The sequence below is a fragment of the Ruditapes philippinarum genome, unplaced genomic scaffold (assembly GCF_026571515.1).
Source record: "Ruditapes philippinarum isolate M1 unplaced genomic scaffold, ASM2657151v2 ctg5281_1_1_1_1, whole genome shotgun sequence".
NCBI classification, from domain to species: domain Eukaryota; kingdom Metazoa; phylum Mollusca; class Bivalvia; order Venerida; family Veneridae; genus Ruditapes; species Ruditapes philippinarum.
Genome location: NW_026860803.1, coordinates 58,004 through 68,873, shown reverse-complemented (window position 1 = coordinate 68,873; position 10,870 = coordinate 58,004). Strand labels below are relative to the sequence as shown.

At 33.2% G+C, this 10,870-nt stretch overlaps 1 protein-coding gene across 1 annotated transcript; it reads left to right on the top strand.

Moving 5' to 3' along the window:
* Positions 1–398: 398 nt before the first annotated feature.
* On the top strand, positions 399–2,494 carry LOC132713443 (uncharacterized). Its single transcript, XM_060696047.1, has 3 exons — positions 399–579; positions 1,432–1,634; positions 1,948–2,494. Exons 1-3 carry the CDS (start codon positions 417–419, stop codon positions 2,068–2,070), a joined length of 489 nt encoding a protein of 162 aa, XP_060552030.1. The 5' UTR covers positions 399–416; the 3' UTR covers positions 2,071–2,494.
* The last annotated feature ends 8,376 nt before the right edge of the window (positions 2,495–10,870 follow it).

Genomic DNA, 10,870 nt, shown 5'->3' with positions numbered 1-10,870 from the left:
TCTTGTTACAGCTTAGTAGGGGCGTCCGTGGCCGAGTGGTTAAGGTCGTTGACTTCAAACCACTTGCCCCTCACCTCTGTGGGTTCGAATGCGGACAGGGACTTTGGATTCTTTCATGTGAGGAAGCTATCCAGCTAGCTTACGGAACGTCGGTGGTTCTACTCAGGTACCGGTTCGTGCCTGAAATAATGCACAGAAGGGCACATGAGGTCTTCCTCCACCAGTAAAGCTGGAACGTCGTGATATGACCTATACTGTGTCGATGTGACGTAAAACCCAAAACAAAAAAAACAAAAAACAGCTTAGTAAAGGATGAGCCTATGTTTATGAATAAAATTTATATTTGATTTTTTTTGTGCACAGTTATTACATTATTAAAACTTTTTTCATTAAAGGCAATTTATGCAGCCAGTACAATGACCTTGAAAGGTGTACAAGATGGAAATGCTGTTTCTTATACTTTGACCTTCACCTTGTGTGAAGCAGACGGCATAAATGCATCAGCCCCAGTTCATCGCCTAGCAACCAAGGTACAAATCAAGCTTATACAAGACCAGGAAGTTGTGTCTGCTGCTCAAGGTTTATAACTATTCATTTCTTCTTTAAAACAATATTTGATACAAATTGATTAAAACTAGATACATGTACATTTTTACATCTTTAATTGAATTCTCCTTTCTTGAAACAATCAATAGATCATCACCAAACTTAAGTATGATTAATTAGAACGTCTGCTATACAGATTGCCAAAACAAATATGATAGGTTCTGTAAAGGGGGTAGTTGCATGAGCATTTTTTATCTGTAAAAGATTTCATAATGTCAACAAATAAAGAGATAAAGGGTCATCACTATCATGTCAAAAACGAGGTCATGAGGGAAATCAAACAAAGACATTGAAAATACTTGAGAGACAATATTTTTGGTTAAGTCCTCAACGATTGTTGCTCAGAAATGCTGCCTAGATGATTGCCAAGGAAAATGGGTATGACTTTGACAAATGAGTACTTTGTATTACAGCTCTTGTTTTCTCATTATTCGGTATCAACTGTACCATAAACCATAGTTTTGCAATTACTTAAATCTTTAAGATTTTTGTGTCAGTGTGACATTATGTATTACCCATATCTAATGGTGACATACTGTCTGAGACAAATTATTAGTATGACAAAATGAGCTGCGTCACGACAAAATCAACATAATGGGTTTGCGACCAGCATGGATCCAGACCAGCCTGCGCATCCGCACAGTCTGATCAAGATCCATGCTGTTCGCTATCAGTTTTTCTACTTGTTATAGGGTTTGTAAGCAAACAGCATCCTGATCAGACTGCGTGGATGCGCAGGCTGGTGTGGATCGATGCTTGACGCAAACACACTATGTTGGTTTTGTCATGACGCGGCTCAAATGTTCTTTTTCTTTCTTCTCACAGATGATTATCACGATAAGGAATGCAAGTCTCTAGAAGAATACAGGAAAAAGATAATTAGTTTGAGTTGCCAGGGTAACATTATATCCAAATATACATCATTTGTTGCCATTGATACGGAGGGTAAGAAAGTTGAAGGTACCGCAGTAAAAAAATCTTGCCCAGTACCTTCGTTATCAAGTGAATTTCTCAGAGGGATCCAAGAGGTATATTGAAATGCAAATTATGAAGCTTAGTTTCCTTAAAATAGAATTACCAAATTGCCAAACTTACTGTTAAGAAAGGATTACTGAACTATTTTTATAGTTGGTTGAGCTACAAATGTTCATGGGTTTGTTGCTAGAAACCTTTTGCACAAGTATATTGATAATTCCTATTTTTATTGATTTTCTGTTTGTTCATAACTTATGTTTTTCTCAACAAAGTGATAACTATTTATACAAAAGCAGCATTTTTTGTCATGTTAATTTTCATAATGCAAATTCTAATAATCAAGATGGTTTATTTTTCACATTACAGAGTTTAATGATAGGATGTTCTTTTCAAAGTTGTGGGCTATATGATGTTGCTGATGCGTCTGACTGTCTCGCATCAGCTTCACCCTATATGGTAAGCTTTAGAAGACAAATTTCAAAATGCTAGTTTTAAGCTGGAATGTCTCTTGGGAAATTTCAAATGATAGTGATGATATGAGTCAAGGTCAGTCAATTTGTCTCCATTTTCAGTTGTTTTTTAAAGATTTGCATGCAACATCAATCAAGGTTTTTACATGAAACTATAACATCACTTCAGAATCATAATTTGAGATCACTATCCAAGACTTATAATTCTAGCATTGATTTTGACTAATTATAGCCCTTTTCCTATAACCTGTGGTGTTTGCTGAGGTTCAATGTTAGGTCCCCCTCTTTTCCTTATATATGTTAATTATAAGTCTTATTGTCAAAAACAAGTTGCTCCTTAAGCTCACAGACGTTGACACATTTGTTTTGCCAATAATAGTCAAATTATCATAAAATAATCTCCCATTGATCATCAAGAACAAAATTACTTTATATATACTTGATAGTAATTTTGTTCTTGAAGACAAATGTGTCAAACACCTGTGTTTATACTGATGATTCTGCTGACCTGGTATCAGGTAAAAATGAAAAATATAAGAGAGATATTAACTTTGGATCTCTTTATAGTCAGCAAATGGGTTGTAAACGATAAATTCTTACTTCATTAAGGTTAGAGGAATCTATTCTTTTTAGCCCCCAAAGAAAGTTAAATTACCTGTAGGCAATCTATCCAGTCAAAATAGTCTGTTTAATACTTTTGAGTTACTATATAAAGGTTAATATATGGCAGAGTAGGGCGCAAAGTTGTTATTTGGCCTGTTAAATGAAACATAATCTTCAGTAGTGGGGCGGGAAATTGAGAAAATAGTGCAAATTGTGATACAAGCATGAAACTTTCAGGAAATCATCTTTAGACCATGTAGATTTCAAAAGTGAAGTGGGCCCAAAAATATCTCTGCTCATTCAAGATGGCCGCCATTTTCAAAATGGCCGCCATATAAATTTGAGTACATTCTAGCTCATTCATTCCAATTTTTTGTACAGACCTTTAACTCACACCAAAAGCATGCATATAATTTCTCCTTTTCAAAAATTTAAATCTCACAAAATTTCTCTTTCATACTTCTTCCAAATCCAATATGGCCGTCGATTTTGTGCAGAACTGTTATATCATTTTTATAGTATAATTTGTTGCACAAATAATGTTTATTATGATAAAAAAAAGTGTTTAAACATATCAGAGGTAATCAAATTATATGTTAATCTCAATAAAAGTAAACATTTTAAAAGTTTTTGTCTAAAAACATCTTTAAAAAAGATCAAGAAAAAATTCCATTTTTTTTTTCATATTTTTCAATTTGATTTTCTAAAGTAATGTACAAAGTTAAAAAAGTTACTTTATATCTTAAACTGTATTTGACATTCCATTAATATCATGTGTTTATTGTAAAGAATGTAAGAAAAGCATTAAATCTGTAGGTTTTATATTTTGGAAAGTGGGTGGGGTAATTTTATATGATAATTGTGAAAGAAAAAACAACAGAAAATCTACATAGCTAAGTTCATTCTATTTCTTTGCCTTTTTACTTTTCTATGAATTCTTATGCAAATGTTCCAACTTAAAAAGTACTTTTTATTTGATGAAAGTATTTTTGTCTTCCTTCGGGCCATTTGGTGGGTGAGGCAAGAAAATGCACATACAAACATGTGTATACATTCAGTTATTAAATTTGGTTGCATGATAATTCTTGTTTCAATATATTTGATATCATATATTAATTTTAATCGTAAAGACATATAAGAAGACAATAAATCAACTAAAACGTGCTTAAAATAGCAAACATGTATTGAATGTAAGGTATAAAGGTAGTCCATAAACGCATATTTTTGACTCCTCCACAATTTTATATTTATAATATAAACATTGCTTAAAAGCCAACAAAATGTATGTGATGTGAAACATATATATCAATGATATGGCCTGGCCTGCATGCAACTTTTTGAAAAGTTAAGATACAAACTAAGTGTACTAGTATTTCCTAAAGTAATCATATCTTTTTCTTTCAATAAGAGGGTAATGATGACCCTGGATCACTCACCTAAGATCATTGTTGGAAAAAAAGTAACAAGATCATTTTTGGGAGTGTCAATTATGTCATAACACACATGATTTGTGTCATAATTGAATCCGGTTGCTTTTAAAGAAAATATGCTCAATATCTGCTTTCAATTTTTTATTTCACACGAGAGAAACTTTAATAACTATATCTATATACGAGTCCATTATAAACTTAGTGACCTTTTGTTGTTTGGTAAATTTGGACCATGTTGTCCATGATATATCATTATTATAACATAATTATGATGATACATGATTTATGTATATGCGTCGGATAGTGTAGTTTTAAGAGAAAACATATTTATTACAGTAGTCTTTGTAAATTAAGTGATACCATTGCAAAACCATTTTAGACTGCAATAGCATCATACAAATTTATGCATGTTATATCAGTCTACATCCCAAATACCTTATTTCAAGTCAATGAAGTTTAACACTAGATGTTTTTAATGTGTTTTCCTATACAAGTCTGTGAACCCAGGTGGCTCTATGAGCATGATTCATTAAATGTGTTTATAAAGACCTAAGGTAGTGCTTCATGCCAGCTTAGTACCTGTGCTCTATGCATTTTGATTTTTGAGAAGATTTTTTTATTGCATGTACACTTAATGATACAAAAGTGTTTTATGTAACTTTTAAAGAGGTCTTCTTTACTTGGCAAGGTTATATTTTGACTATCTAAGCTCTAGGCATTACAGTTTGTTTGTTTGTTGATTTTTTTTTAATAACATCAACAACAAAACAACTTCAATGCGATTCCCTACACAAGTCTTTAAAAACTGTGTTCCTCGTGAGGGCCTTTAAATCATGTTCCTGCAGTCCAAAATGGCTTGCCCTGTCACTTAGTTTACATTGACTTATATATTAAAATTCTTCTCCGAAACTATGTGCACAGAGAAGAGAAAATATCGTATATCATAACATTGCGATGCTTTATATAGAGATTATGAACTATTGGCATAGGGTCAAAATCACTTAGTTTACATTGACTCTTATCGGAATATAGATATGAGTCTTCTTGTAGTTCTGAGAGTCTAGTTATTGGACATGATTGCTTTTAAATCCTATGACTGGTGGAATAAAAAAGATACTCCTTATATGATTTTAGCATTTTCAGTATAAAAGAATTATAGACCTTTTCCAGCAGTTGGGTCTTAGGCGCGTGATCTAGGGGTCAACAAATGCTCTCTTGTTTTATGGGAAAAATAAAGTAGGAATACATTTAGTTTATATTCCAAAGTATAAGCTATGTTTGTTATGTGGGTCAAGCGGTTTATTGATACCTATTTTAGCACACCTAGTCATTAGAGATAATATGAATGTATCAGTCGCCAAAATTTTGTTTCTTTTGAAAATATCATGTCTACATAAGTTATTAGAAATGGACGGTACTTATTCAATTATACTTGGTTACAATGATGTGCAAGTAAATATAACTTTGAATCATTCTGTACAAGCTTTTAGGCAAGACTAAATTGTGCAAGAAATAATTGATATTCATAAATAGACAACATTTCACTAAGGTCCAGACATGATTTTATCTAACATATGGTTCAGTTTGATGAATATTTCAGTCTTCTTTCTGTACCTAATTATCAAGTTATATTATGACTATTGAAAACAGACTTATATCATGCAAACACATTTAATAACTGATGTATATACATATGATTGTATCTGCATTTTATTGATATTTTAGTACAGCCCTCTAGACCTGAAGGAAAACAAAAATATACCTTAATACTATTACATAATAAAATACTTTTACAGTGAATATTGCATAAGAATTCTTAAAAAACGTTATTTTGTACTACAATTGTAGTGATAATTTAACCCCACCCAGCTTTTAATAAGTATAAACCTTCAAATTTTTGTTTGTTTATGTTACAATTTATACAATAAAATACATAGTGTTGATTGATATATCCAAAGTACACTTTAGAAAACTATGTAACTTTTGGAATTTTTGTACATAGACCTAGAAAACCCATGTTAAGAGAAAAATGAAAAAATGGCCACTTTTTTCTTTGATTTTTTAAAATATTTTTTCTGTACAAAAAACAAAAACGATGACTAACAATGTGGTTAACCTAAAAATTTATTTTTTCTACTATATTTCACAATTTATATGGAAATACTCATACCGTGTTAAGCCAAAAATTATACTACAAAAAAGAGATATATCAGTTTTCATTAAAATTGGCAGCCATATTGGACGCCATCTTGGATTCTGAAAAAATATGCAAGAGAAATTGCTTAAAGATTTAAATTTTTGAAAAGGGGAAACTATAAATTGGAATGAATGATCTATTATGTACATCAAATTTATATGGCGGCCATCTTGAAAATGCCGTTTCCATAGTTTAAATAGATTATCCAATGAAAAGTAACTTTACAAACATCAGTTTGATCACTAACTGTGATATGCTTTATAAACTAACTGACACTGTAACAAGTTATTATAACAAACTACTATGAATAATTGTGTCGACAACAATTAAAAAGATTTGTTCTGCAGTCTTAAATTAAGAATTATCTGATTTAATTTATTAATGAATATATTTTTTAGTGAGCTTAACCAAACAGATTAGATTATAGTGGTCTAGTGGTACTCAAGAGGAAACTAAGAAAAATCCAGTTTGTTTATGGAAATGTGGTCTCGTAAAGCCACTGTTCAACGTATTCCTTTCTCAAAAAAAGAAAAAGTAAAGGTGCAAGCTACGTGTGCTACTCTTGCTAGACCAGGTAGAATCGTTCCTTTTTATATGATAGATGAAAAAATGTAAGTAGAAAATTATTTGTAGAAAAAGTGTAGGTATGCTCAGTAGTAGAAATTGTATAGATTGAGAGTGAGGCTCCACTTTTGTATGCTTGTATCTAGTAATTGCCGTAATTAATATATTTTAACAGGCCATTCACATTCACGGTATCAATAACACTCTGATATATCATTAACAAGATTGTCCGGAACTTAGCATCGGTTCGTTCGTAATAACTGGGACAGACAAAATTGAGAGAAAATCTACACCTAGGCGCTAACATTTTCCACGTACTTTAACTGACATATCCTCTTTTTTGATATGTATGCACATTAATTAGGGGTAACACTCACCCATGAGTAGGCATGCTAGAAAATTTATTTTGTATAAATCACTGCTTGTGGAAATTTCCTGTCATAATGGTTTTTTTCTTGCTTTTTTTTTCTATAATATTCAAACTTTTTAAATAATTGATCACTTGAGTCTGTGTTAATGCTGTTTTCTTTAGCTAACAGAGATTGTAGCAGATGGTGAGTGTTATGCTAGCGTAGAATTAGGTAACGATAGTTGCAATGGCAATTCCCTATCTATTTGTTTCCACCATAAATGAACGTCTAAAGCTTTTAAAACTTGATTTTAAACAAAGGCCAGAAGGTAAATCTTAACCACTGATGATCTTGTTTATTTTCAATGAATAGAAGTCGCTTTACGACAAAAGACCAACTAGTGCGTTTTGCACACACCAAGCAAGATCTAGACCAGCCTAGCCAATTTACAGCCTGGACCGCGCAGTCAGATCATGCGATGCTCAGCCTGTTCCAGCCGTTACCCACATTACTTACAAGTAGGACTGATAGCAAACAGCATGGATCCTGATCAGACTGCGCAGATGTGCTGGCTGGTCTGGATCCATGCTGGTCGCAAACGCACTATCGGGTATGTTGGTTTTGTAGTGACGCGGCTCAAATTTATTTTAGTGTCAAGTGGTACCATGAGGTTGAGATGTTATCTTTTGAGATGTCTTAATTACTATTTTACAGTATATATATTTGTAACTTGACGCAAAACTTTTGCCATTCTGCCTCCTTTGCATTTTATACTGATAGTAAACTGGATAAGTTGGCCGTCTAGTAAAAACCTGGGCATAGTCTTTTTATGCCCCCGCCATGTAATGGCCGGGGCATATAGTGTTACCCTGTTCCGTCATTCCGTCCTTCCGTCATTCTGTCATGCCGTCATCATCAGTTTACGTTCATTATCTTAAGAACGGTTGCACACATTCAACTCAAATTTGACATATGGAATATGTCATGAGAAAATACAGGTCAAGTTCGAATTTTGGTCAGGGTTCGATGATTTTTGGCAGAGTTATGCCCCTTTTACTTTGAAAAATAATATGAAAATTTCAGTTTCCTTTCATTATCTCCCCAACGGTACAACACATTCAACTCAAACTTGACATATGGATATGTCATGTAAAATACAGGTCAAGTTCGAATTTAGTCACGGTTTGATGATTTTTGGCAGAGTATTATGCCCCTTTTAGCTTTGAAAATAATATGAAATTTTCAGTTTCCGTTCATTATCTCCCCAACGGCTACAACATATTCAACTCAAACTTGACATATGGATATGTCATGAGAAAATACAGGTCAAGTTCGAATTTGGTCATGGTTCGATGATTTTTGGCAGAGTTATGCCCCTTTTACTTTGAAAATAATATGAAATTTTCAGTTTCCGTTCTCATTATCTCTCCCAAAAGGTACAACACATTCAACTCAAACTTCACATATGGATATGTCATGAAAAAAATACAGGTCAAGTTTGAATTTGGTCACGGTTCGATGATTTTTGGCAGAGTTATGCCCCTTTTACTTTGAAGACAATATGAAATTTACAGTTTCCGTTCATTATCTCCCCAAAGGTACAACACATTCAACTCAAACTTGACATATGGAATGCGTCAAAGGAATGCGCAGGTCAAGTTCAAATTTGGTCATGGTTCAATGATTTTTTGGCAGAGAGATTATTCCCCTTTCACTTTGAAAGTAACATTAAATTTTCAGCTTTCCGTTATTATCTCCCAATGGTACAACACATTCAACTCAAATTTGACAGATGGATATGTTTTTGGAATGACCAGGCCAAGTTGGAATTTGTTTCATGGTTCAATGATTTTTGTGCAGAGTATTAGCCCCTTTCACTTTGAAAAATAATATGAAATTTACACGTTTCTGTTCATCTATCTACCCAACAGTGTTACAGATTCAACTTAAATTTGACATATGGATATGTCAAACAAGTTGGAATTTGTCATGGTTTGATCGATTTTTTGTGCAGAGTTATGTCCCTATTCACACTTTGAAGATAATATAGATACATCTTAGGAATAAGCAGTTTAAGTTTAATAATTTTGGTCGTGGTTCATTGATTTTAGACAAACGTATCTTTACCTGAATGTTGGAAAAGTTTTGAAACTATAGTCAGTTGCAAAGCACTCATACTTTTAAGCCATTATTTTGGGCTACAAATATGCAATATGCTATTTTTAAAAGGTTAAGACTGAATAATTTCAGTGCCTTGAACATTGTATGAAAATGGTTTGTGTTAACATTGAAAAGTTTTAAGGGCTTTGAACTTAAAATGAAAAAAAAAAATGAATGCACCATCTGAAATTTTGGCTGCATGCGGGGGCATCCGTGGCATGATGACACATTTCTAGTTTATTTCATTTTTTTGGTTTGTTTTTCTTTTATACAGATTTTACAACACTTTTGCTCATATCTGGACGATCAATCCACCTAACTGGTTATACTGTATAATTGAAAGTTTACAGTAAATTAATGTTTATTACTTTGCTTTTGTCAGGTTTATAGTAGAAATAGTGTTGATGAACCAAAACAAGACATGTGGCTTCCATGACTTAGTGGTTATGGTCAGTTGCCCCTGACGATTTTTGGTTTGAATCCCTTCAGGGACTGTGCACTTTTTCATATGAAGAAGCTTTCTAACTAGCATATAAAGTCTGTGGTTCTACTTGCATGCCTGCTTCTACCTGAAATATTATATGAATGTAAACCTGAGGGCTTTCACCAGTATAGCTTAAATGTTACCATATGGCATTCACCGTCGTTTGATTGTTAAACCAGACAAGACAGATAAAAAGGTCAACATTTACAGGTATCTCTTATAATAGATTTGAGCCGTATCATGACAAAACCAACATAGTGGATTTGCGACCAGCATGGATCCAGACCAGCCTGCGCCTCCGCACAGTCTGATCAGGATCCATGCTGTTCGCTATCAGTTTCTCTACTTGTATTAGGGCTTGTAAGTGAACAGCATGGATCCTAAACAGACTGCATGGATGCGCAGGCTGGTCTGGATCCATGCTGGTCGCAAACGCATTACGTTGGTTTTGTCATGATGCGGCTATTTTATTTTTGCAGATGAAGCTGATGGTGTAGAGGTAGATAATGCAAATATTGAAGTAGGGTTGGATGACAATGGTGGTAACATGTCAGTGGAGGATGGTAATAATACTGCTGAAGATAAGACCAGGAAACAAAGTGCTGACAGTTGCTCGATTAAAGTAATGTCAAAACAATCAAATTACTTAGCACGCAGACTGCACAACACAAGCTCGGCAATGTTTATTTGTTATTGGACCTAATCTGGTAGCGAAAATTGCCATAGCACTTCTTATGAAACCCTATTTCTTTTTAATTTTTTATTTTATTTCTTCTTAACTGTAATGTTGGTTGAGGTTCACAATTGTATTTGTCTATTGACTAATATGCTCTAAATATTTAGATGTTATCTTCCATATTAAAATTAATGTCACATGAAATTATATAATTATTTCCGAGGGTTGTTTCGGTGAAAGTTTTTTGAAGACACAACATATGATTATTTCTCTGTGGTCTAACTACAGCTGCGAATATTAATTTAATGAGATCAAATTATTATCAGCTTATATAATGTTATTCTGAGAGGAGAGT

What these genes read in the sequence shown, in the direction of transcription:
- LOC132713443 (XM_060696047.1), top strand. Translation starts at nt 417, where the DNA reads ATGACCTTGAAAGGTGTACAAGATGGAAATGCTGTTTCTTATACTTTG. An exon ending in AGTTGTGTCTGCTGCTCAAG is followed by an intron (nt 580 to 1,431) that starts GTTTATAACTAT and finishes TTCTTCTCACAG; the next exon opens with ATGATTATCACGATAAGGAA. An exon ending in TTCTCAGAGGGATCCAAGAG is followed by an intron (nt 1,635 to 1,947) that starts GTATATTGAAAT and finishes TTCACATTACAG; the next exon opens with AGTTTAATGATAGGATGTTC.